Source organism: Eucyclogobius newberryi, unplaced genomic scaffold (genome assembly GCF_026437365.1).
Source record: "Eucyclogobius newberryi isolate DKJ021-1_F unplaced genomic scaffold, fEucNew1.0.hap1 SCAF_6, whole genome shotgun sequence".
Taxonomy (NCBI): Eukaryota; Metazoa; Chordata; class Actinopteri; order Gobiiformes; family Gobiidae; genus Eucyclogobius; species Eucyclogobius newberryi.
The window spans coordinates 42,409,823-42,437,658 of NW_027316278.1; the positions used below are offsets into that span (position 1 = coordinate 42,409,823).

Consider the following 27,836-nt stretch of genomic DNA (forward strand, 5'->3'; position numbering starts at 1 on the left):
CCTGCAGGCCGCCAGCTGCTGCTCAAGGCTGTCAACCGCGTGTGGACTGAGCTCATGCACAGTAAGAGGCAGACGCTGGAGGACATCTTCAAAGTGTCCCTGCCCTGCAACGACCGAGGACATGTGGACATCGTCACGGCCCGGCCCGCGCTGGAGGAACCTGCTCTCAAGAGCTGGCAGAACCACCTTGGTGAGTGCACATCACTGCTGTTTGTGTGTTTTTACCTGCTGGAAAAGTGTCTTATGTTCCATATGATCCTTGCACCACAGCCCATGAGAAGAAGTGCATCAGCCGCGGTGAGGTGGTGGTGCCTGTGACACAGTCCAAGCTGTCGCGGGTCAGCAGCGGCTTTGGCTTGTCCAAATTGACTGGAGTGCGCCGCAACAAGAAGGAGAACAGCCTCAACAAGAACAGCATGTCTGCACAGGTAACAGGGACGCTGCCAGACACACCCATTGGTCAGTCACGCACAGACCAATGGGAAAACGGCAGCTTCTACTCGTACTCATAATCATAAATGTGGCCCGGACTCGTACTAAATTCACACTTCACGTAGCATTATTCATTCATTCACATTTGGTGGTGGGAAGCTAGCCATAGCTGCCCTGGGAAAAAATGACAGATGTCAGGCTGCCAATTTGCATAATCTGCACCGCTGACCACCACCAAACAATCGCTCATACACCAAATTCATACTGGGGAATGTGAGTTGAAGTGTCTTGCCAAAGGACACGACATTTCCTCTGCTGCTCCACTGTAGCTTCTGGTGTTTTATTAGTCTCCCATCCAAGTACTGACCTCATTTTATGAAAGAGTGCGTACCGGTGATCAGACTGTAGCCTACACTGCCCTGTGTAATCAGACTGTAGCCTACACTGCCTTGTGCAATCAGACTGTAGCCTACACTGCCCTGTGTAATCAGACTGTAGCCTACACTGCCCTGTGTAATCAGACTGTAGCCTACACTGCCTTGTGCAATCAGACTGTAGCCTACACTGCCTTGTGCAATCAGACTGTAGCCTACACTGCCCTGTGTAATCAGACTGTAGCCTACACTGCCCTGTGTAATCAGACTGTAGCCTACACTGCCCTGTGTAATCAGACTGTAGCCTACACTGCCTTGTGCAATCAGACTGTAGCCTACACTGCCCTGTGTAATCAGACTGTAGCCTACACTGCCTTGTGCAATCAGACTGTAGCCTACACTGCCCTGTGTGATCAGACTGTAGCCTACACTGCCCTGTGCGATCAGACTGTAGCCTACACTGTCCTGTGTGATCAGACTGTAGCCTACACTGTCCTGTGCGATCAGACTGTAGCCTACACTGCCCTGTGCGATCAGACTGTAGCCTACACTGCCCTGTGCGATCAGACTGTAGCCTACACTGCCCTGTGCGATCAGACTGTAGCCTACACTGTCCTGTGCGATCAGACTGTAGCCTACACTGCCCTGTGTAATCAGACTGTAGCCTACACTGCCCTGTGTAATCAGACTGTAGCCTACACTGCCTTGTGCAATCAGACTGTAGCCTACACTGCCCTGTGTGATCAGACTGTAGCCTACACTGTCCTGTGTGATCAGACTGTAGCCTACACTGTCCTGTGCGATCAGACTGTAGCCTACACTGTCCTGTGCGATCAGACTGTAGCCTACACTGCCCTGTGTGATCAGACTGTAGCCTACACTGCCCTGTGTAATCAGACTGTAGCCTACACTGCCCTGTGTGATCAGACTGTAGCCTACACTGTCCTGTGCGATCAGACTGTAGCCTACACTGCCCTGTGTGATCAGACTGTAGCCTACACTGCCCTGTGTGATCAGACTGTAGCCTACACTGCCCTGTGTGATCAGACTGTAGCCTACACTGCCCTGTGTGATCTGTCTGGAGGTTCTGGATAACTGCCCGCATTTGGGCCAGTTCAGATGTCAGCGTGATCACTTGAGCCGCTAACTTCCCGGGGCCCTTCTTCTTCTTAAATGGGGGGCCGCCTTGAGTAGCCGTGGACGGCCGCTTGAGGCCCCCAGTCTGGCCAGCCGGTAATTGACTCGGAGGCGCCACAAACTGTCTGAAGCGTCCTCGAAAGCCGCCAAGCGCGCCACGCGCACAGACCGGGGCATAACCGAACAGTTGGAGCAAGCATCATCGGAGAGTGCCTCCCGAAGATGATCCACTCCAAGACAAGCAGGGCAGAGATCATGCCCATCGCCAGGCTGCAGCGGCGCCAGGCAGGACCGGCAGCACAGGGACTCCAGCATGATAAGACCGGAGCCAATAGAGTCGGGTCGAGCGGAACGCCACTAGTGACTCTAAAGATGTAAAACCTCTTACGTACCCCGGTAAGAGGGGCGCAGCGGGGTCAGGTCGAGCAGGGAACGCCACAAATGACCCAATGTAAACACAAAACCAGCTACATGTAACAACCAGGTCGAGCCGAAAACGCCACCGATGGTGTGTAACCGGCTGAAAACAAAGCAGTTCAGAACTAATGACCTGAACACTAACAGGGCTAACAGGGCTAACAGGGCTAACAAAGCTAACAGGGCTAACAGGGCTAACAAAGCTAACAGGGCTAACAGGGCTAACAAAGCTAACAGGGCTAACAGGGCTAACAAAGCTAACAGGGCTAACAGGGCTAACAGGGCTAACAAAGCTAACAGGGCTAACAGGGCTAACAAAGCTAACAGGGCTAACAGGACTAACAGGGCTAACAAAGCTAACAGGGCTAACAGGGCTAACAAAGCTAACAGGGCTAACAAAGCTAACAGGGCTAACAGGGCTAACAGGGCTAACAAAGCTAACAGGGCTAACAGGGCTAACAAAGCTAACAGGGCTAACAGGCTACAAGCGGCAAAACGAACCAAACTTTGTGGGAAACAGCAATATATTAGCCGAACAACAAGCACGTATACAACCTGCATGTGAGAAGGTGAAAAGGGGCGGAGCTCCCGGTGTCACGTGACTATATAGACTCACGTGAGCCACCGGGGGTCAAAGGTGACTTTTTTATTATTTCTCGACCTGTGCATGAGCAAGGATGATCGTCCAGTGCTTTATGCTCCGCCTCTGGCGTCAGGAGGGATGAAATAGAACGTCACTTTTTGTTGTTTAGACAAACTTAGCAAGAAGTCTGAGGGCCGCATTTGGCCCCCGGGCCGCAGTTTGGACATGCCTGGTCCACATCCTGTTTTCTATAGTTTAAGCTTCAAATGCTGTGTGTTTTATTACAATGCCCTGCTCCTGCTCCTGCTCCTGACCTGCTCCTGCTCCTGACCTGCTCCTGCTCCTGCTCCTGCTCCTGCTCCTGCTCCTGACCTGCTCCTGCTCCTGCTCCTGCTCCTGACCTGCTCCTGCTCCTGCTCCTGCTCCTGACCTGCTCCTGCTCCTGCTCCTGCTCCTGCTCCTGCTCCTGACCTGCTCCTGCTCCTGCTCCTGCTCCTGACCTGCTCCTGCTCCTGCTCCTGCTCCTGACCTGCTCCTGCTCCTGCTCCTGCTCCTGACCTGCTCCTGACCTGCTCCTGCTCATGACCTGCTCCTGACCTGCTCCTGCTCCTGACCTGCTCCTGACCTGCTCCTGACCTGCTCCTGACCTGCTCCTGACCTGCTCCTGCTCCTGCTCCTGACCTGCTCCTGACCTGCTCCTGACCTGCTCCTGACCTGCTCCTGCTCCTGACCTGCTCCTGCTCCTGACCTGCTCCTGCTCCTGCTCCTGCTCCTGCTCCTGACCTGCTCCTGACCTGCTCCTGACCTGCTCCTGACCTGCTCCTGCTCCTGCTCCTGACCTGCTCCTGACCTGCTCCTGACCTGCTCCTGACCTGCTCCTGCTCCTGCTCCTGACCTGCTCCTGCTCCTGCTCCTGCTCTTCACCTGCTCCTGCTCCTGACCTGCTCCTGACCTGCTCCTGACCTGCTCCTCACCTGCTCCTGCTCCTGACCTGCTCCTGCTCCTGACCTGCTCCTGACCTGCTCCTGACCTGCTCCTGCTCCTGACCTGCTCCTGCTCCTGACCTGCTCCTGACCTGCTCCTGCTCCTGACCTGCTCCTGACCTGCTCCTGCTCCTGACCTGCTCCTGCTCCTGACCTGCTACTGACCTGCTCCTGCTCATGACCTGCTCCTGACCTGCTCCTGCTCCTGACCTGCTCCTGACCTGCTCCTGACCTGCTCCTGACCTGCTCCTGCTCCTGACCTGCTCCTGACCTGCTCCTGACCTGCTCCTGCTCCTGACCTGCTCCTGACCTGCTCCTGCTCCTGACCTGCTCCTGCTCCTGACCTGCTCCTGACCTGCTCCTGCTCCTGACCTGCTCCTGCTCCTGACCTGCTCCTGACCTGCTCCTGCTCCTGACCTGCTCCTGCTCCTGACCTGCTCCTGCTCCTGACCTGCTCCTGACCTGCTCCTGACCTGCTCCTGCTCCTGACCTGCTCCTGACCTGCTCCTGCTCCTGACCTGCTCCTGACCTGCTCCTGCTACTGCTCCTGACCTGCTCCTGCTCCTGACCTGCTCCTGACCTGCTCCTGCTCCTGCTCCTGACCTGCTCCTGACCTGCTCCTGCTCCTGACCTGCTCCTGACCTGCTCCTGCTCCTGACCTGCTCCTGCTCCTGACCTGCTCCTGCTCCTGCTCCTGACCTGCTCCTGACCTGCTCCTGCTCCTGACCTGCTCCTGCTCCTGCTCCTGCTCCTGACCTGCTCCTGCTCCTGACCTGCTCCTGACCTGCTCCTGCTCCTGCTCCTGACCTGCTCCTGACCTGCTCCTGACCTGCTCCTGCTCCTGACCTGCTCCTGCTCCTGCCCTGCTCCTGCTCCTGCTCCTGCTCCTGACCTGCTCCTTCTCCTGCTCCTGCTCCTGACCTGCTCCTGCTCCTGCTTCTGACCTGCTCCTCACCTGCTCCTGCTCCTGACCTGCTCCTTCTCCTGCTCCTGCTCCTCACCTGCTCCTGCTCCTGACCTGCTCCTGACCTGCCCCTGCTCCTGACCTGCTCCTGACCTGCTCCTTCTCCTGCTCCTGCTCCTGCTCCTGCTCCTGCTCCTGACCTGCTCCTGCTCCTGCTCCTGACCTGCTCCTGACCTGCTCCTGACCTGCCCCTGCTCCTGACCTGCTCCTGCTCCTGACCTGCTCCTGCTCCTGACCTGCTCCTGACCTGCCCCTGCTCCTGACCTGCTCCTGCTCCTGACCTGCCCCTGCTCCTGACCTGCTCCTGCTCCTGACCTGCTCCTGCTCCTGACCTGCTCCTGACCTGCTCCTGCTCCTGACCTGCTCCTGACCTGCTCCTGACCTGCTCCTGACCTGCTCCTGCTCCTGCTCCTGCTCCTGACCTGCTCCTGACCTGCTCCTGCTCCTGCTCCTGCTCCTGCTCCTGACCTGCTCCTGACCTGCTCCTGACCTGCTCCTGACCTGCTCCTGACCTGCTCCTGCTCCTGCTCCTGACCTGCTCCTGACCTGCTCCTGGCCTGCTCCTGACCTGCTCCTGACCTGCTCCTGCTCCTGCTCCTGACCTGCTCCTGACCTGCTCCTGCTCCTGCTCTTCACCTGCTTCTGCTCCTGACCTGCTCCTGACCTGCTCCTCACCTGCTCCTGCTCCTGACCTGCTCCTGCTCCTGACCTGCTCCTGACCTGCTCCTGACCTGCTCCTGCTCCTGACCTGCTCCTGCTCCTGACCTGCTCCTGACCTGCTCCTGCTCCTGACCTGCTCCTGACCTGCTCCTGCTCCTGACCTGCTCCTGCTCCTGACCTGCTACTGACCTGCTCCTGCTCATGACCTGCTCCTGACCTGCTCCTGCTCCTGACCTGCTCCTGACCTGCTCCTGACCTGCTCCTGACCTGCTCCTGCTCCTGACCTGCTCCTGACCTGCTCCTGCTCCTGACCTGCTCCTGACCTGCTCCTGCTCCTGACCTGCTCCTGCTCCTGCTACTGCTCCTGACCTGCTCCTGCTCCTGACCTGCTCCTGCTCCTGACCTGCTCCTGACCTGCTCCTGCTCCTGACCTGCTCCTGCTCCTGACCTGCTCCTGACCTGCTCCTGCTCCTGACCTGCTCCTGCTCCTGACCTGCTCCTGCTCCTGACCTGCTCCTGACCTGCTCCTGACCTGCTCCTGCTCCTGACCTGCTCCTGACCTGCTCCTGCTCCTGACCTGCTCCTGACCTGCTCCTGCTACTGCTCCTGACCTGCTCCTGCTCCTGACCTGCTCCTGACCTGCTCCTGCTCCTGACCTGCTCCTGCTCCTGCTCCTGCTCCTGACCTGCTCCTGCTCCTGACCTGCTCCTGACCTGCTCCTGCTCCTGCTCCTGACCTGCTCCTGACCTGCTCCTGACCTGCTCCTGCTCCTGACCTGCTCCTGCTCCTGCCCTGCTCCTGCTCCTGCTCCTGACCTGCTCCTTCTCCTGCTCCTGCTCCTGACCTGCTCCTGCTCCTGCTTCTGACCTGCTCCTCACCTGCTCCTGCTCCTGACCTGCTCCTTCTCCTGCTCCTGCTCCTGACCTGCTCCTGCTCCTGACCTGCTCCTGACCTGCCCCTGCTCCTGACCTGCTCCTGACCTGCTCCTGACCTGCTCCTTCTCCTGCTCCTGCTCCTGCTCCTGACCTGCTCCTGCTCCTGCTCCTGACCTGCTCCTGACCTGCTCCTGACCTGCCCCTGCTCCTGCTCCTGACCTGCTCCTGCTCCTGACCTGCTCCTGACCTGCCCCTGCTCCTGACCTGCTCCTGCTCCTGACCTGCCCCTGCTCCTGACCTGCTCCTGCTCCTGACCTGCTCCTGCTCCTGACCTGCTCCTGACCTGCTCCTGCTCCTGACCTGCTCCTGACCTGCTCCTGACCTGCTCCTGACCTGCTCCTGCTCCTGACCTGCTCCTGCTCCTGACCTGCTCCTGACCTGCTCCTGACCTGCTCCTGACCTGCTCCTGCTCCTGACCTGCTCCTGACCTTCTTCTGACCTGCTCCTCACCTGCTCCTGCTCCTGCTCCTGACCTGCTCCTGCTCCTGACCTGCTCCTGACCTGCTCCTGCTCCTGACCTGCTCCTGACCTGCTCCTGCTCCTGACCTGCTCCTGACCTGCTCCTGCTCCTGCTCCTGACCTGCTCCTGACCTGCTCCTGCTCCTGCTCCTGACCTGCTCCTGACCTGCTCCTGCTCCTGACCTGCTCCTGCTCCTGCTCCTGACCTGCTCCTGACCTGCTCCTGACCTGCTCCTGCTCCTGCTCCTGACCTGCTCCTGACCTGCTCCTGCTCCTGCTCCTGCTCTTCACCTGCTCCTGCTCCTGACCTGCTCCTGACCTGCTCCTGACCTGCTTCTGACCTGCTCCTCACCTGCTCCTGCTCATGCTCCTGACCTGCTCCTTCTCCTGCTCCTGACCTGCTCCTGACCTGCTTCTGACCTGCTCCTGACCTGCTCCTGCTCCTGACCTGCTCCTGCTCCTGACCTGCTCCTGACCTGCTCCAGACCTGCTCCTGACCTGCTCCTGCTCCTGACCTGCTCCTGACCTGCTCCTGCTCCTGCTCCTGACCTGCTCCTGCTCCTGACCTGCTCCTGCTCCTGACCTGCTCCTGACCTGCTCCTGCTCCTGACCTGCTCCTGACCTGCTCCTGCTCCTGACCTGCTCCTGCTCCTGACCTGCTCCTGACCTGCCCCTGCTCCTGACCTGCTCCTGCTCCTGACCTGCCCCTGCTCCTGACCTGCTCCTGCTCCTGACCTGCTCCTGCTCCTGACCTGCTCCTGACCTGCTCCTGCTCCTGACCTGCTCCTGACCTGCTCCTGACCTGCTCCTGACCTGCTCCTGCTCCTGCTCCTGACCTGCTCCTGACCTGCTCCTGCTCCTGACCTGCTCCTGCTCCTGACCTGCTCCTGACCTGCTCCTGCTCCTGCTCCTGACCTGCTCCTGCTCCTGACCTGCTCCTGACCTGCTCCTGCTCCTGACCTGCTCCTGACCTGCTCCTGCTCCTGACCTGCTCCTGACCTGCTCCTGCTCCTGCTCCTGACCTGCTCCTGACCTGCTCCTGCTCCTGCTCCTGACCTGCTCCTGACCTGCTCCTGCTCCTGACCTGCTCCTGCTCCTGCTCCTGACCTGCTCCTGACCTGCTCCTGACCTGCTCCTGCTCCTGCTCCTGACCTGCTCCTGACCTGCTCCTGCTCCTGCTCCTGCTCTTCACCTGCTCCTGCTCCTGCTCCTGACCTGCTCCTGACCTGCTCCTGACCTGCTTCTGACCTGCTCCTCACCTGCTCCTGCTCATGCTCCTGACCTGCTCCTTCTCCTGCTCCTGACCTGCTCCTGACCTGCTTCTGACCTGCTCCTGACCTGCTCCTGCTCCTGACCTGCTCCTGCTCCTGACCTGCTCCTGACCTGCTCCAGACCTGCTCCTGACCTGCTCCTGCTCCTGACCTGCTCCTGACCTGCTCCTGCTCCTGCTCCTGACCTGCTCCTGCTCCTGACCTGCTCCTGCTCCTGACCTGCTCCTGACCTGCTCCTGCTCCTGACCTGCTCCTGACCTGCTCCTGCTCCTGACCTGCTCCTTATCTGCTCCTGCTCCTGCTCCTGACCTGCTCCTGACCTGCTCCTGACCTGCTCCTGACCTGCTCCTGCTCCTGCTCCTGACCTGCTCCTGCTACTGCTCCTGCTCCTGCTCCTGACCTGCTCCTGACCTGCTCCTGCTCCTGCTCCTGACCTGCTCCTGACCTGCTCCTGACCTGCTCCTGCTCCTGACCTGCTCCTGACCTGCTCCTGCTCCTGACCTGCTCCTGCTCCTGACCTGCTCCTGACCTGCTCCTGCTCCTGACCTGCTCCTGCTCCTGCTCCTGACCTGCTCCTGACCTGCTCCTGCTCCTGACCTGCTCCTGACCTGCTCCTGCTCCTGACCTGCTCCTGACCTGCTCCTGCTCCTGACCTGCTCCTGACCTGCTCCTGCTCCTGCTCCTGACCTGCTCCTGACCTGCTCCTGCTCCTGCTCCTGACCTGCTCCTGACCTGCTCCTGCTCCTGACCTGCTCCTGACCTGCTCCTGACCTGCTCCTGCTCCTGCTCCTGACCTGCTCCTGACCTGCTCCTGCTCCTGCTCCTGCTCCTCACCTGCTCCTGCTCCTGACCTGCTCCTTCTCCTGCTCCTGACCTGCTCCTGACCTGCTTCTGACCTGCTCCTGACCTGCTCCTGCTCCTGACCTGCTCCTGCTCCTGACCTGCTCCTGACCTGCTCCAGACCTGCTCCTGACCTGCTCCTGCTCCTGACCTGCTCCTGACCTGCTCCTGCTCCTGCTCCTGACCTGCTCCTGCTCCTGACCTGCTCCTGCTCCTGACCTGCTCCTGACCTGCTCCTGACCTGCTCCTGCTCCTGCTCCTGACCTGCTCCTGACCTGCTCCTGCTCCTGACCTGCTCCTGACCTGCTCCTGACCTGCTCCTGCTCCTGCTCCTGACCTGCTCCTGACCTGCTCCTGCTCCTGCTCCTGACCTGCTTCTGACCTGCTCCTGCTCCTGACCTGCTCCTGCTACTGCTCCTGACCTGCTCCTGCTCCTGACCTGCTCCTGACCTGCTCCTGCTCCTGCTCCTGACCTGCTCCTGCTCCTGACCTGCTCCTGCTCCTGACCTGCTCCTGACCTGCTCCTGCTCCTGACCTGCTCCTGCTCCTGACCTGCTCCTGACCTGCTCCTGCTCCTGACCTGCTCCTGCTCCTGCTCCTGACCTGCTCCTGACCTGCTCCTGCTCCTGACCTGCTCCTGACCTGCTCCTGACCTGCTCCTGCTCCTGACCTGCTCCTGACCTGCTCCTGACCTGCTCCTGCTCCTGCTCCTGCCCTGCTCCTGCTCCTGACCTGCTCCTGCTCCTGCTTCTGACCTGCTCCTCACCTGCTCCTGACCTGCTCCTGCTCCTGCTCCTGCTACTGCTACTGCTCCTGACCTGCTCCTGACCTGCTCCTGACCTGCTCCTGACCTGCTCCTGCTCCTGACCTGCTCCTGCTCCTGCTACTGCTACTGCTCCTCACCTGCTCCTGACCTGCTCCTTATCCTGCTTCTACTCCTGACCTGCTCCTGCTCCTGCTCCTGACCTGCTCCTGACCTGCTCCTGACCTGCTCCTGCTCCTGACCTGCTCCTGACCTGCTCCTGCTACTGACCTGCTCCTGCTCCTGACCTGCTCCTGCTCCTGACCTGCTTCTGACCTGCTCCTGACCTGCTCCTGCTCCTGCTCCTGACCTGCTCCTGCTCCTGACCTGCTCCTGACCTGCTCCTGACCTGCTCCTGCTCCTGACCTGCTCCTGCTCCTGACCTGCTCCTGACCTGCTCCTGACCTGCTCCTGACCTGCTCCTGCTCCTGACCTTCTCCTGCTCCTGACCTGTTTCTGCTCCTGCTCCTGACCTGCTCCTGCTCCTGACCTGCTCCTGCTACTGACCTGCTCCTGCTCCTGACCTGCTCCTGCTCCTGACCTGCTTCTGACCTGCTCCTGACCTGCTCCTGCTCCTGCTCCTGACCTGCTCCTGCTCCTGACCTGCTCCTGACCTGCTCCTGCTCCTGACCTGCTCCTGACCTGCTCCTGCTCCTGACCTGCTCCTGCTCCTGACCAGCTCCTGACCTGCCCCTGCTCCTGACCTGCTCCTGCTCCTGACCTGCTCCTGCTACTGACCTGCTCCTGCTCCTGACCTGCTCCTGCTCCTGACCTGCTTCTGACCTGCTCCTGACCTGCTCCTGCTCCTGCTCCTGACCTGCTCCTGACCTGCTCCTGCTCCTGACCTGCTCCTGACCTGCTCCTGACCTGCTCCTGCTCCTGACCTGCTCCTGCTCCTGACCTGCTCCTGCTCCTGACCTGCTCCTGACCTGCTCCTGCTACTGACCTGCTCCTGCTCCTTACCTGCTCCTGCTCCTGACCTGCTTCTGACCTGCTCCTGACCTGCTCCTGCTCCTGCTCCTGACCTGCTCCTGCTCCTGACCTGCTCCTGACCTGCTCCTGACCTGCTCCTGCTCCTGACCTGCTCCTGCTCCTGACCTGCTCCTGACCTGCTCCTGACCTGCTCCTACTCCTGACCTGCTCCTGCTCCTGCTCCTGACCTGTTCCTGCTCCTGCTCCTGACCTGCTCCTGCTCCTGACCTGCTCCTGACCTGCTCCTGACCTGCTCCTGCTACTGACCTGCTCCTGCTCCTGACCTGCTCCTGCTCCTGACCTGCTTCTGACCTGCTCCTGACCTGCTCCTGCTCCTGCTCCTGACCTGCTCCTGCTCCTGACCTGCTCCTGCTCCTGACCTGCTCCTGACCTGCTCCTGACCTGCTCCTGCTCCTGCCCTGCTCCTGCTCCTGACCTGCTCCTGACCTGCTCCTGACCTGCTCCTGCTCCTGACCTGCTCCTGCTCCTGACCTGCTCCTGACCTGCTCCTGACCTGCTCCTGCTCCTGCCCTGCTCCTGCTCCTGACCTGCTCCTGCTCCTGCTTCTGACCTGCTCCTCACCTGCTCCTGCTCCTGCTCCTGACCTGCTCCTGCTCCTGCTCCTGCTCCTGCTCCAGCTCCTGCTCCTGCTTCTGCTCCTGACCTGCTCCTGACCTGCTCCTTCTCCTGCTCCTGCTCCTGACCTGCTCCTGCTCCTGACCTGCTCCTGCTCCTGACCTGCTCCTGACCTGCTCCTGCTCCTGACCTGCTCCTGACCTGCCCCTGCTCCTGACCTGCTCCTGCTCCTGATCTGCTCTTGACCTGCCCCTGCTCCTGACCTGCTCCTGCTCCTGACCTGCTCCTGCTCCTGACCAGCTCCTGACCTGCCCCTGCTCCTGACCTGCTCCTGCTCCTGACCTGCTCCTGCTACTGACCTGCTCCTGCTCCTGACCTGCTCCTGCTCCTGACCTGCTTCTGACCTGCTCCTGACCTGCTCCTGCTCCTGCTCCTGACCTGCTCCTGACCTGCTCCTGCTCCTGACCTGCTCCTGACCTGCTCCTGACCTGCTCCTGCTCCTGACCTGCTCCTGCTCCTGACCTGCTCCTGCTCCTGACCTGCTCCTGACCTGCTCCTGCTACTGACCTGCTCCTGCTCCTGACCTGCTCCTGCTCCTGACCTGCTTCTGACCTGCTCCTGACCTGCTCCTGCTCCTGCTCCTGACCTGCTCCTGCTCCTGACCTGCTCCTGACCTGCTCCTGACCTGCTCCTGCTCCTGACCTGCTCCTGCTCCTGCTCCTGACCTGCTCCTGACCTTTTCCTGACCTGCTCCTGACCTGCTCCTGCTCCTGACCTGCTCCTGCTCCTGACCTGTTCCTGCTCCTGCTCCTGACCTGCTCCTGCTCCTGACCTGCTCCTGACCTGCTCCTGACCTGCTCCTGCTACTGACCTGCTCCTGCTCCTGACCTGCTCCTGCTCCTGACCTGCTTCTGACCTGCTCCTGACCTGCTCCTGCTCCTGCTCCTGACCTGCTCCTGCTCCTGACCTGCTCCTGACCTGCTCCTGACCTGCTCCTGCTCCTGACCTGCTCCTGCTCCTGACCTGCTCCTGACCTGCTCCTGACCTGCTCCTGACCTGCTCCTGCTCCTGACCTGCTCCTGACCTGCTCCTGACCTGCTCCTGCTCCTGACCTGCTCCTGCTCCTGACCTGCTCCTGACCTGCTCCTGACCTGCTCCTGACCTGCTCCTGCTCCTGACCTGCTCCTGCTCCTGACCTGCTCCTGACCTGCTCCTGACCTGCTCCTGCTCCTGACCTGCTCCTGCTCCTGACCTGCTCCTGCTCCTGACCTGCTCCTGACCTGCTCCTGCTACTGACCTGCTCCTGCTCCTGACCTGCTCCTGCTCCTGACCTGCTTCTGACCTGCTCCTGACCTGCTCCTGCTCCTGACCTGCTCCTGACCTGCTCCTGACCTGCTCCTGCTCCTGACCTGCTCCTGCTCCTGCTCCTGACCTGCTCCTGACCTGCTCCTGACCTGCTCCTGACCTGCTCCTGCTCCTGACCTGCTCCTGCTCCTGACCTGTTCCTGCTCCTGCTCCTGACCTGCTCCTGCTCCTGACCTGCTCCTGACCTGCTCCTGACCTGCTCCTGCTACTGACCTGCTCCTGCTCCTGACCTGCTCCTGCTCCTGACCTGCTTCTGACCTGCTCCTGACCTGCTCCTGCTCCTGCTCCTGACCTGCTCCTGCTCCTGACCTGCTCCTGACCTGCTCCTGACCTGCTCCTGCTCCTGACCTGCTCCTGCTCCTGACCTGCTCCTGACCTGCTCCTGACCTGCTCCTGACCTGCTCCTGCTCCTGACCTGCTCCTGACCTGCTCCTGACCTGCTCCTGCTCCTGACCTGCTCCTGCTCCTGACCTGCTCCTGACCTGCTCCTGACCTGCTCCTGACCTGCTCCTGCTCCTGACCTGCTCCTGCTCCTGACCTGCTCCTGACCTGCTCCTGACCTGCTCCTGACCTGCTCCTGCTCCTGACCTGCTCCTGACCTGCTCCTGACCTGCTCCTGCTCCTGACCTGCTCCTGCTCCTGACCTGCTCCTGACCTGCTCCTGACCTGCTCCTGCTCCTGACCTGCTCCTGCTCCTGACCTGCTCCTGACCTGCTCCTGACCTGCTCCTGACCTGCTCCTGCTCCTGACCTGCTCCTGACCTGCTCCTGACCTGCTCCTGCTACTGACCTGCTCCTGCTCCTGACCTGCTCCTGACCTGCTCCTGCTCCTGACCTGCTCCTGACCTGCTCCTGCTCCTGCTCCTGACCTGCTCCTGCTCCTGCTCCTGCTCCTGCTTCTGCTCCTGCTTCTGCTCCTGACCTGCTCCTTCTCCTGCTCCTGCTCCTGCTCCTGACCTGCTCCTGCTCCTGACCTGCTCCTGCTCCTGACCTGTTCCTGACCTGCTCCTGACCTCTGTGTGTAGGAGACCTTCCAGTGGATGTTCACACACATCGCTGTGGTGCGGGACCTCGTGGCGATGCAGTACAAAGAACACAAGGAGGTCAGAACCATCACGTATTTCACTCAAAAATACTGTTTGTGTGTATGTGTGTGTACTATTGTGTGTGTTTGTATGTGTTTGTGTCTGCGTATTGTGTGTGTTTGTATGTGTTTGTATGTGTTTGTATGTGTTTGTATGTGTGTATTGTGTGTGTTTGTGTGTGTGTATTGTGTATGTTTGTGTTTGTGTATTGTGTGTGTTTGTGTGTGTGTATTGTGTGTGTTTGTGTGTGTGTATTGTGTATGTTTGTGTTTGTGTATTGTGTGTGTTTGTGTGTGTGTATTGTGTGTGTTTGTGTGTGTGTATTGTGTGTGTTTGTGTGTGTGTATTGTGTGTGTTTGTATGTGTTTGTATGTGTGTACTGTGTGTGTTTGTGTCTGTGTGTATTGTGTGTGTTTGTTTGTGTGTATTGTGTGTGTTTGTGTTTGTATTGTGTGTGTTTGTGTGTGTGTATTGTGTGTATTGTGTGTGTTTGTTTGTGTGTATTGTGTGTATTGTGTGTGTTTGTTTGTGTGTACTGTGTGTGTTTGTGTGTGTGTGTATTGTGTGTGTTTGTTTGTGTGTATTGTGTGTGTTTGTGTTTGTGTATTGTGTGTGTTTGTGTGTGTGTATTGTGTGTGTTTGTGTGTGTGTATTGTGTGTGTTTGTGTGTGTTTGTATGTGTTTGTTTGTGTGTGTGTATTGTGTGTGTTTGTGTGTGTTTGTATGTGTGTGTTTGTGTGTGTTTGTATGTGTTTGTATGTGTGTATTGTGTGTGTATTGTGTGTGTTTGTGTGTGTGTATGTGTTTGTTTGTGTGTGTGTATTGTGTGTGTTTGTGTCTGTTTGTATGTGTGTGTTTGTGTGTGTTTGTATGTGTTTGTATGTGTGTATTGTGTGTGTATTGTGTGTGTTTGTGTGTGTGTTTGTGTGTGTTTGTGTGTGTGTATAGTGTGGTAACATTGAAGTTGATGGTTTCCAGCGGCAACAGAACATACTGAAGTATGTGATGGAGGACTGGGCTTCTAAAGAGTACGAGCTGCTGCGGGAGCGGGGCCTCTGGGGGCCCCCCATCGGCTCACAACTGGACAAGTTTGTGCTGGAGATGACTGAGGGCCCCTGTCGCATGAGGAAGAAGATGGTGCGCAACGACATGTTTTATATCCACTACCCCTACGTGGGGGCCATGGAGAGCAGCACCTCCACCCAGGTACTACACACAGCACCTCCACCCAGGTACTACACACAGCACCTCCACCCAGGTACTACACACAGCACCTCCACCCAGGAACTACACACAGCGCCTCCACCCAGGTACTACACACAGCACCTCCACCCAGGTACTACACACAGCGCCTCCACCCATGTACTACACACAGCACCTCCACCCAGGTACTACACACAGCACCTCCACCCAGGAACTACACACAGCACCTCCACCCAGGTACTACACACAGCACCTCCACCCATGAACTACACACAGCACCTCCACCCAGGTACTACACACAGCACCTCCACCCAGGAACTACACACAGCGCCTCCACCCATGTACTACACACAGCACCTCCACCCAGGTACTACACACAGCACCTCCACCCAGGAACTACACACAGCACCTCCACCCATGTACTACACACAGCACCTCCACCCAGGTACTACACACAGCGCCTCCACCCAGGTACTACACACAGCACCTCCACCCAGGTACTACACACAGCACCTCCACCCAGGAACTACACACAGCGCCTCCACCCAGGAACTACACACAGCGCCTCCACCCAGGAACTACACACAGCGCCTCCACCCAGGTACTACACACAGCGCCTCCACCCAGGTACTACACACAGCGCCTCCACCCAGGAACTACACACAGCGCCTCCACCCAGGAACTACACACAGCGCCTCCACCCAGGAACTACACACAGCGCCTCCACCCAGGTACTACACACAGCGCCTCCACCCAGGTACTACACACAGCACCTCCACCCAGGTACTACACACAGCACCTCCACCCAGGTACTACACACAGCACCTCCACCCATGGAACTACACACAGCGCCTCCACCCAGGAACTACACACAGCGCCTCCACCCAGGTACTACACACAGCGCCTCCACCCAGGTACTACACACAGCACCTCCACCCAGGTACTACACACAGCACCTCCACCCAGGTACTACACACAGCACCTCCACCCAGGTACTACACACAGCACCTCCACCCTGGAACTACACACAGCACCTCCACCCAGGTACTACACACAGCACCTCCACCCAGGTACTACACACAGCACCTCCACCCAGGTACTACACACAGCACCTCCACCCATGGAACTACACACAGCGCCTCCACCCAGGAACTACACACAGCGCCTCCACCCAGGTACTACACACAGCGCCTCCACCCAGGTACTACACACAGCACCTCCACCCAGGTACTACACACAGCACCTCCACCCTGGAACTACACACAGCACCTCCACCCAGGTACTACACACAGCACCTCCACCCTGGAACTACACACAGCAACTCCACCCATGTACTACACACAGCACCTCCACCCATGTACTACACACAGCACCTCCACCCAGGTACTACACACAGCACCTCCACCCAGGTACTACACACAGCACCTCCACCCAGGAACTACACACAGCACCTCCACCCTGGAACTACACACAGCACCTCCACCCTGGAACTACACACAGCACCTCCACCCATGTACTACACACAGCACCTCCACCCATGTACTACACACAGCACCTCCACCCTGGAACTACACACAGCACCTCCACCCTGGAACTACACACAGCACCTCCACCCATGTACTACACACAGCACCTCCACCCATGTACTACACACAGCACCTTCACCCAGGTACTACACACAGCACCTCCACCCTGGAACTACACACAGCACCTCCACCCTGGAACTACACACAGCACCTCCACCCATGTACTACACACAGCACCTCCACCCATGTACTACACACAGCACCTCCACCCATGTACTACACACAGCACCTCCACCCAGGTACTACACACAGCACCTCCACCCATGTACTACACACAGCACCTCCACCCATGTACTACACACAGCACCTCCACCCATGTACTACACACAGCACCTCCACCCTGGAACTACACACAGCACCTCCACCCTGGAACTACACACAGCACCTCCACCCTGGAACTACACACAACTACACGCAGCTCAGGGTTCAGAATAAGCGGTTTCGCAGAATGCGACGCAATTTCTCTCAAATGCGATGCGTTCGTCAGAAAAAAGTGCTTTTGTGTCGCAGCTTTTGCGATACAAAAATGTGTGTTCAGTTGTGTAACCAAAGCGCCTAAAAGTACTGATCACTCGTCAATCGATCGTCAATAACGGCCTGACACACGTAGGACGCTGTGTTGACATGACACATGTAGGACGCTGTGTGGACATGACACACGTAGGACGCTGTGTTGACATGACACATGTAGGACGCTGTGTGGACATGACACACGTAGGACGCTGTGTTGACATGACACATGTAGGACGCTGTGTGGACATGACACATGTAGGACACTGTGTTGACATGACACATGTAGGACGTGTGTTGACATGACACATGTAGGACGTGTGTGGACATGACACATGTAGGACACTGTGTGGACATGACACATGTAGGACGCTGTGTTGACATGACACATGTAGGACGCTGTGTTGACATGACACATGTAGGACACTGTGTTGACATGACACATGTAGGACGCTGTGTTGACATGACACATGTAGGACGCTGTGTGGACATGACACATGTAGGACGCTGTGTTGACATGACACATGTAGGACGCTGTGTTGACATGACACATGTAGGACGCTGTGTTGACATGACACATGTAGGACGCTGTGTGGACATGACACATGTAGGACGCTGTGTGGACATGACACATGTAGGATGTGTGTTGACATGACACATGTAGGACGCTGTGTGGACATGACACATGTAGGATGCTGTGTGGACATGACACATGTAGGACGCTGTGTTGACATGACACATGTAGGACACTATGTGGACATGACACATGTAGGACGCTGTGTTGACATGACACATGTAGGACACTATGTTGACATGACACATGTAGGACACTGTGTGGACATGACACATGTAGGACACTGTGTGGACATGACACATGTAGGACGCTGTGTGGACATGACACATGTAGGATGTGTGTTGACATGACACATGTAGGACGCTGTGTGGACATGACACATGTAGGATGCTGTGTGGACATGACACATGTAGGACGCTGTGTTGACATGACACATGTAGGACACTATGTGGACATGACACATGTAGGACGCTGTGTTGACATGACACATGTAGGACACTATGTTGACATGACACATGTAGGACACTGTGTGGACATGACACATGTAGGACACTGTGTGGACATGACACATGTAGGACGCTGTGTGGACATGACACATGTAGGACGCTGTGTTGACATGACACATGTAGGACACTGTGTTGACATGACACATGTAGGACGTGTGTTGACATGACACATGTAGGACGTGTGTTGACATGACACATGTAGGACACTGTGTGGACATGACACATGTAGGACGCTGTGTTGACATGACACATGTAGGACGCTGTGTTGACATGACACATGTAGGACGCTGTGTGGACATGACACATGTAGGACACTGTGTTGACATGACACATGTAGGACACTGTGTTGACATGACACATGTAGGACACTGTGTGGACATGACACATGTAGGACACTGTTGACATGACACATGTAGGACACTGTGTGGACATGACACATGTAGGACACTGTGTTGACATGACACATGTAGGACGCTGTGTGGACATGACACATGTAGGACACTGTGTGGACATGACACATGTAGGACACTGTGTGGACATGACACATGTAGGACACTGTGTTGACATGACACATGTAGGACACTGTGTGGACATGACACATGTAGGACGCTGTGTTGACATGACACATGTAGGACGCTGTGTTGACATGACACATGTAGGACACTGTGTTGACATGACACATGTAGGACACTGTGTGGACATGACACATGTAGGACACTGTGTGGACATGACACATGTAGGACGCTGTGTGGACATGACACATGTAGGACACTGTGTGGACATGACACATGTAGGACACTGTGTTGACATGACACATGTAGGACGTGTGTTGACATGACACATGTAGGACACTGTGTGGACATGACACATGTAGGACACTGTGTGGACATGACACATGTAGGACACGTAGGACACTGTGTGGACATGACACACGTAGGACACTGTGTTGACATGACACATGTAGGACACTGTGTGGACATGACACATGTAGGACACTGTGTGGACATGACACATGTAGGACACTGTGTGGACATGACACACGTAGGACACTGTGTTGACATGACACATGTAGGACGCTGTGTGGACATGACACATGTAGGACACTGTGTTGACATGACACATGTAGGACACTGTGTGGACATGACACATGTAGGACACTGTGTGGACATGACACATGTAGGACACTGTGTGGACATGACACATGTAGGACGCTGTGTTGACATGACACATGTAGGACACTGTGTGGACATGACACATGTAGGACGCTGTGTTTGCATGACACATGTAGGACGCTGTGTGGACATGACACATGTAGGACACTGTGTGGACATGACACACGTAGGACACTGTGTGGACATGACACACGTAGGACACTGTGTTGACATGACACATGTAGGACGCTGTGTGGACATGACACATGTAGGACGCTGTGTTGTCATGACGAGTCCCGCTGCTGTCTCAGACCACAAGTCTGAAAGTGGGAGGAGCCACGTGCGGTAAAGTTAGCGTCACAGATTCAGACTTTGAGGTCAAAAGCTCCTAAACACAAAAGTCTTTGCAGATCATTCACAGCCAAAATACAAAATATTCATATTTACACTGCAGTGACACGACCTCGTTTTTAACAATCAGATGAGTATTTTGGGCTCAGCCAATCACACGGATCCGAATGTGCACCCGGAGCTGAGATGAGCGCTTAGGGACCGTCATCAAATAGCAAAACGAAAAATGGAACGGAACGTCAAATAGAGCGGCACAATTTGAATAACACATAAAATACAACATGATGGAAACACCACAGCAACATTTATCTTTCCATCAGAAGCTTAACACTCATCTGATGATGATGATGATGATGATGATGATGATGATGATGATGATGATGATGATGATGTGGAAGAAAGTTGTAAATAAGGCCATTTGTCTGTCGTGAACTCATTTTATTTGCAAGTTTTCTGTTTTATTTAAGTGTTTAAAAGTTAATTTGTCAGAGTTTTTTTAAATGAATGTTTACAAATACATTTTAAATAAATAATCGTGTTATATCAATGGAAAATATTGATTGTTAGTCACTTTCATGTTTTGCTACGCAATTATCAAATTGCTGTACAAATTTTGAAAAATTAACGGATTGTTAAGCAGCTGCTGCACAAGTGAAAATCCTTCATCTGAGCCCTGCAGCTACACACAAGTAACCCCTACAAACACAACCCCATAATATTACCCAGTACCCAATTAAAAGTTGTTAAAAGCCAAGGAGTAAATGTGTCTTTTAGAGCCTTGTACCACTCTGAGGTGTGTCTTTAGAGCTTTATACACTCTGAGGTGTGTCTTTAGAGCTTTATACACTCTGAGATGTGTCTTTAGAGCTTTATACACTCTGAGATGTGTCTTTAGAGCTTTATACACTCTGAGGTGTGTCTTTAGAGCTTTATACACTCTGAGATTGATTGCTCATTAATCCCTGATTGCACCTTGTATTTCCAACACTGTTATTTCAGCTCCTGTGTTTTTCATCTTTCCTCCATGTCGACTGTAACACAGATCAGACCATCACTCAGGTCCATGGTGTCTACAGGGCACATGCTTATACTGGCATGAGCTCATGTTCATCATGAGCTCAGGTTCATCATGAGCTCAGGTTCATCATGAGCTCAGGTTCATCTCCCTCCAGATGTCTGTCATATATTCTTCATTAAATTAAATTTTTTATTTTGCAATTATTGCTATCAAAGATTTTACCCAAAATGAGAAAAGCAACAATAGACATTATATATTTACAAGAGACACATTTGAACCACATTGAACATCAAAATCGGACCAAAGTTTGTTATGAAAAGTCGTGTCATTCATCATACAAAGGCAAACACAGAAGGGGAGTTTTGAATGTAAAGATAAAGAGGGAGGATATGAACTGCTTAAAGGAAATATTAATGGAAAGGTTTTCATTTGTCGTGTCGAGGTCAAGAGGTGTGTTTGGACATTACAGAGTGGGAGGAGCTACGTGTGTGTTTGGACATTACAGAGTGGGAGGAGCTACGTGTGTGTTTGGACATTACAGAGTGGGAGGAGCTACGTGTGTGTTTGGACATTACAGAGTCAACCCAACCCCGGTCCCCCCACCTCCCCCCCCTCTCACAGTTCAGGAACAGGATGTAAACAGACTATTTTGGAAATCCAACCCTCGAAAAGCTCCTGGGCCTCACGGTGTCACTCCCGCCACCTTAAGACACCTTAAGACTGTGCATTTTTAACACCTCCCTGGAGTCATGACATGTCCCAGCTTCAAGCCGTCCATCATTGTCCCTGTCCCCAAGAAGCCCCGGATCACTGGACTTATTGACCACAGACCCGCTTCCTCCGCACCACCATCACCAGGACCTCAAGTGGGAGGAGCCACCATCACCAGGAGCTCAAGTGGGAGGAGCCACCATCAGCTCCTCATGAAGAAGCTCCAGCAGAGGATGAACTTCCTGCAGCAGCTGAGGAAAGACAAGCTGATGATGGAGCAGTTCTACACGTCCATCATTGAGTCCATCCTCACCTCCTCCATCACCTCCTCCATCACCTCCTCCATCGCCTCCTCCATCACCTCCTCCATCACCTCCTCCTTCACCTCCTCCATCACCTGCTCCATCACCTCCTCCATCGCCTCCTCCATCACCTCCTCCATCACCTCCTCCTTCACCTCCTCCATCACCTGCTCCATCACCTGCTCCATCACCTCCTCCATCACCTCCTCCTTCACCTCCTCCATCACCTGCTCCATCACCTCCTCCATCGCCTCCTCCATCACCTCCTCCATCACCTCCTCCTTCACCTCCTCCATCACCTCCTCCATCACCTCCTCCTTCACCTCCTCCATCACCTCCTCCTTCACCTCCTCCTTCACCTCCTCCATCACCTCCTCCTTCACCTCCTCCATCACCTCCTCCATCACCTCCTCCATCACCTCCTCCTTCACCTCCTCCATCACCTGCTCCATCACCTCCTCCATCACCTCCTCCATCAATCACCTCCTCCATCACCTCCTCCATCACCTCCTCCATCACCTCCTCCATCACCTCCTCCTTCACCTCCTCCTTCACCTCCTCCATCACCTCCTCCTTCACCTCCTCCATCACCTCCTCCTTCACCTCCTCCATCACCTGCACCATCACCTCCTCCATCACCTCCTCCTTCACCTCCTCCTTCACCTCCTCCTTCACCTCCTCCATCACCTCCTCCATCACCTCCTCCATCATCGTGTGGTACGCTGGAGCCACAGCCAGGGACAAGCAGAGACTACAGCGCCCTCTGCTGAGAAGGTGATCGGCTGCAGACTTCCATCTCTGCAGGACCTGTACGTCTCTGGGATGAGCAGGTCTCACCCTGGATTTGGACTATTTGAGCCACTCCCCTCAGGCCGGAGACCACTCCCCTCAGGCAGGAGGCCACTCCCCTCAGGCAGGAGGCCACTCCCCTCAGGCAGGAGGCCACTCCCCTCAGGCAGGAGGCCACTCCCCTCAGGCAGGAGGCTACTGTCCATCCAGACCAGAACCTCCTCCACAAAAACAGTTTCTTACCCTCTGCCGTTAGACTCATGAACACTTAATTTTTAGACTATTGCAGATTTCTTTTACTTATTTAGGTTGTTTTATCATTGTTTTATGTTACACCGAATCACCAAAGCAAGTTCCTATGTTTGTGAATTTTGTTCATTTCACGACACAAGTAACTCATCATTGCACATTTTGTTCATTCTAAAACCACAACCACTATCAATCCTTTTTAATTATGAGGCACATACAGTTTTATAAATATTATGGTTTTAAATATTATTTATATAAAGAAATATATATTCCTTGTGCACTGAAGCCTCAGACGAAGGACAAATATGGAAAAAACACACCTGTGAGGGAAAACCAATTGTGTCACTATTTAACACTCTAATACCAATGTTTTTGCAGAAGCCTTTGAGGTACCGCCGCGCCATCAGTTACGATAGTAAAGAGTACTACATGAGAGTGCTGAGCGGGAACCCGGGCATGTACCAGCACTCTGTGGAGCCCAGCGCTGAGGAGGGCACCAGCCAGCAGGAGCCTGAGCCCGGAGAGGACACTATAGCCAGGGTCAAAGGTCAGTGTGTGTGCGTGTGCGTGCAAGTGTCTCTCTGTCTCTGTCTCTGTGTCTCTTTGTCTGAAGTTGACACTTGTTTATGACTGTGCGTGTGAAGGTGACACTTGTTTCGGACTGTGCGTGTGAAGGTGACACTTGTTTCTGACTGTGCGTGTGAAGGTGACACTTGTTTCGGACTGTGCGTGTGAAGGTGACACTCGTTTCTGACTGTGCGTGTGAAGGTGACACTCGTTTCTGACTGTGCGTGTGAAGGTGACACTTGTTTCTGACTGTGCGTGTGAAGGTGACACTTGTTTCTGACTGTGCGTGTGAAAGTGACACTTGTTTCTGACTGTACGTGTGAAGGGGACACTTGTTTCTGACTGTGCGTGTGAAGGTGACACTTGTTTATGACTGTGCAGGTGAAGGTGACACTTGTTTATGACTGTGCGTGTGAAGGTGACACTTGTTTCTGACTGTGCGTGTGAAGGTGACACTTGTTTCTGACTGTGCGTGTGAAGGTGACACTTGTTTCTGACTGTGCGTGAAGGGGACACTTGTTTCTGACTGTGCGTGTGAAGGTGACACTTGTTTCGGACTGTGCGTGTGAAGGTGACACTTGTTTCTGACTGTGCGTGTGAAGGTGACACTTGTTTCGGACTGTGCGTGTGAAGGTGACACTTGTTTCTGACTGTGTGTGTGAAGGTGACACTCGTTTCTGACTGTGCGTGTGAAGGTGACACTCGTTTCTGACTGTGCGTGTGAAGGTGACACTTGTTTCTGACTGTGCGTGTGAAGGTGACACTTGTTTCTGACTGTGCGTGTGAAAGTGACACTTGTTTCTGACTGTACGTGTGAAGGGGACACTTGTTTCTGACTGTGCAGGTGAAGGTGACACTTGTTTATGACTGTGCAGGTGAAGGTGACACTTGTTTATGACTGTGCGTGTGAAGGTGACACTTGTTTCTGACTGTGCGTGTGAAGGTGACACTTGTTTCTGACTGTGCGTGTGAAGGTGACACTTGTTTCTGACTGTGCGTGAAGGGGACACTTGTTTCTGACTGTGCGTGTGAAGGTGACACTTGTTTCTGACTGTGCAGGTGAAGGTGACACTTGTTTCTGACTGTGCGTGTGAAGGTGACACTTGTTTCTGACTGTGCAGGTGAAGGTGACACTTGTTTCTGACTGCGTGTGAAGGTGACACTTGTTTCTGACTGTGCAGGTGAAGGTGACACGTGTTTCTGACTGTGCGTGTGAAGGTGACACTTGTTTCTGACTGTGCGTGTGAAGGTGACACTTGTTTCTGACTGTGCGTGTGAAGGGGACACTTGTTTCTGACTGTGCAGGTGAAGGTGACACTTGTTTATGACTGTGCAGGTGAAGGTGACACTTGTTTATGACTGTGCGTGTGAAGGTGACACTTGTTTCTTACTGTGCGTGTGAAGGTGACACTTGTTTCTGACTGTGCGTGTGAAGGTGACACTTGTTTCTGACTGTGCGTGTGAAGGTGACACTTGTTTCTGACTGTGCGTGTGAAGGTGACACTTGTTTCTGACTGTACGTGTGAAGGGGACACTTGTTTCTGACTGTGCAGGTGAAGGTGACACTTGTTTCTGACTGTGCGTGTGAAGGTGACACTTGTTTCTGACTGTGCGTGTGAAGGGGACACTTGTTTCTGACTGTGCGTGTGAAGGTGACACTTGTTTCTGACTGTGCAGGTGAAGGTGACACTTGTTTCTGACTGCGTGTGAAGGTGACACTTGTTTCTGACTGTGCAGGTGAAGGTGACACTTGTTTCTGACTGTGCGTGTGAAGGTGACACGTGTTTCTGACTGTGCGTGTGAAGGTGACACTTGTTTCTGACTGTGCGTGTGAAGGTGACACTTGTTTCTGACTGTGCGTGTGAAGGGGACACTTGTTTCTGACTGTGCAGGTGAAGGTGACACTTGTTTCTGACTGTGCAGGTGAAGGTGACACTTGTTTATGACTGTGCGTGTGAAGGTGACACTTGTTTCTTACTGTGCGTGTGAAGGTGACACTTGTTTCTGACTGTGCGTGTGAAGGTGACACTTGTTTCTGACTGTGCGTGTGAAGGTGACACTTGTTTCTGACTGCGTGTGAAGGTGACACTTGTTTCTGACTGTACGTGTGAAGGGGACACTTGTTTCTTACTGTGCGTGTGAAGGTGACACTTGTTTCTGACTGTGCGTGTGAAGGTGACACTTGTTTCTGACTGTGCATGTGAAGGTGACACTTGTTTCTGACTGTGCGTGTGAAGGTGACACTTGTTTCTGACTGTACGTGTGAAGGGGACACTTGTTTCTGACTGTGCGTGTGAAGGTGACACTTGTTTCTGACTGTGCGTGTGAAGGGGACACTTGTTTCTGACTGTGCGTGTGAAGGTGACACTTGTTTCTGACTGTGCGTGTGAAGGTGACACTTGTTTCTGACTGTACGTGTGAAGGGGACACTTGTTTCTGACTGTGCGTGTGAAGGTGACACTTGTTTCTGACTGTGCGTGTGAAGGTGACACTTGTTTCTTACTGTGCGTGTGAAGGTGACACTTGTTTCTGACTGTGCGTGTGAAGGTGACACTTGTTTCTGACTGTGCGTGTGAAGGTGACACTTGTTTCTGACTGTGCGTGTGAAGGGGACACTTGTTTCTGACTGTGCGTGTGAAGGTGACACTTGTTTCTGACTGTGCGTGTGAAGGGGACACTTGTTTCTGACTGTGCGTGTGAAGGTGACTGTGCTGTTTAGCCGGTTTAACTCCTCTCTCACATCAAAGACTCTGCAGACACGTTGTCTTTTAGCAGGTTTAATGATATTCGAAAAGGTAAAACTGAAAATAGACATATTTAAAATCAAAACATGTCCATTACAATACATATAAATAATAAACAAATCCACATATATGTATACAAAGCAGACTAGATGACGCAATATTGATGGCTACGTTGTTAGCGTGTAATTAACATATTGCAGAGATGGAACAGTCAAATTCAATACTGAACACTGGCTTATAGAAAATAACATAAATGCAGCTGTTGTGCACGCGTACAACATTACATACCGGCAATGCAACCTCAAAATAAAGAAATCTGCGATCTCCAAAAGCAGCCAAAGCTGCGTGCGGCCGTGCCTGGTGCCTTCATGGCTCGCTGTTACTTCCGGTTAAATAAAGTTTTGTTTTAAACATGTGCTCTACCTGCGACATTTAAAAGTATCCACTAGATGGCGGCACAAGAAAACAAATGCAATGAAATTAAAGCATAGATCAAATTATGCACTTTTAAACTAAAAACACAACATTAATGCATAACAGAACACTCCCCGTCTGGCGTGATTACATGCCACTATACACTTAGGAAGGCACTAATACAACAATTTCAGAGATTGGTCGCGTAAAAACCTTAGAACCATCTGATTTGGCAACTTTAACCTCTACTCTACGGACTTTGCCATCTTTAGAAGGAAACACTTGAGTAATGAGTCCAAGAGGCCATTGGTTTCTGGGTATTTGATTGTCCTTGAGCACAACCGTACTCCCAGGTGTTACATTTGGTTGTTCAGATTGCCATTTACGGCGTGGCTGGAGTGTAGGTAAGAATTCTTCCTCCATTTGTCCCAGAAGGTGTTTGACAGGTGCTGGACCTGCCGCCACTGATGCTTATAGAGGTCCGCCACTGAAAAGTTGCCCACTGGCGCTTGAAGTTGGGCCGATTTTTGAGTAAGCAAAGTTGCTGGAGTAAGAATAAATGGGTCGCTAGGGTCAACTGAAACAGGAACAATTGGCCTAGCGTTTATGATAGCTGACACCTCTGACATAAAGGTGACCAGAACATCATGAGTTAGTTTAGTGTTTTTGAGCTGGAAAAACATTGTGTCCAATATTCTCCGAGCAAGACCGATCATCCGTTCCCACGATCCGCCAAAGTGAGAAGCGTGTGGTGGATTAAAAGTCCATGTACATCCCTGTTCTTTCAAGTAGGTTAGTACAGCTTTGTCCATGTTTGAAGGGATTTTAAGTTCTTTGCATGCACTGACGAAGTTTGTGCCTCTATCCGACCGAATGGTTTTGACAGGTCCTCTAACAGCTAGAAACCGTCTGAGTGCATTAATGAAACTTGATGTATCAAGTGACTCAATCACTTCGATGTGAACCGCTCTTATGCTTAAACATGTGAAAATTACAGCCCATCTTTTGTTTTGAATAACATGTCCTCTGGTTCTTTTTGAAGACACAAACCATGGACCAAACACATCAATGCCCACATTTGTGAATGGGGGATCTGTAGAAAGGCGGTCTGGAGGGAGGTTAGACATTTTCTGTGTGCTTACCGGAGCACGAAGTCTTTTGCAAGTTGTGCAGTTAAAGATTATTGTACTAACCTTCCTTTTGCCTCCAACAACCCACCAACCTGCAGCACGAACAGCTCCTTCAGTGAACAGACGACCTTGATGATGAGTTTGTTCGTGGTAGTGTCTTATGAGAAGAGCTGCCAC

At 54.3% G+C, this 27,836-nt stretch overlaps 1 protein-coding gene across 3 annotated transcripts in view; it reads left to right on the forward strand.

Moving 5' to 3' along the window:
* wdfy3 (WD repeat and FYVE domain containing 3) overlaps nt 1-27,836 on the forward strand; it is a 211,902-nt gene that overhangs the window by 134,850 nt on the left and 49,216 nt on the right. For all 3 annotated transcript variants that reach the window (XM_072433589.1, XM_072433590.1, XM_072433591.1), the window contains 5 exons: nt 8-190; nt 271-428; nt 13,795-13,872; nt 14,833-15,060; nt 23,183-23,351. In XM_072433589.1, coding sequence (XP_072289690.1) covers nt 8-190; nt 271-428; nt 13,795-13,872; nt 14,833-15,060; nt 23,183-23,351 — 816 coding nt within the window. The remainder of the gene's footprint in view (nt 1-7; nt 191-270; nt 429-13,794; nt 13,873-14,832; nt 15,061-23,182; nt 23,352-27,836) is intronic.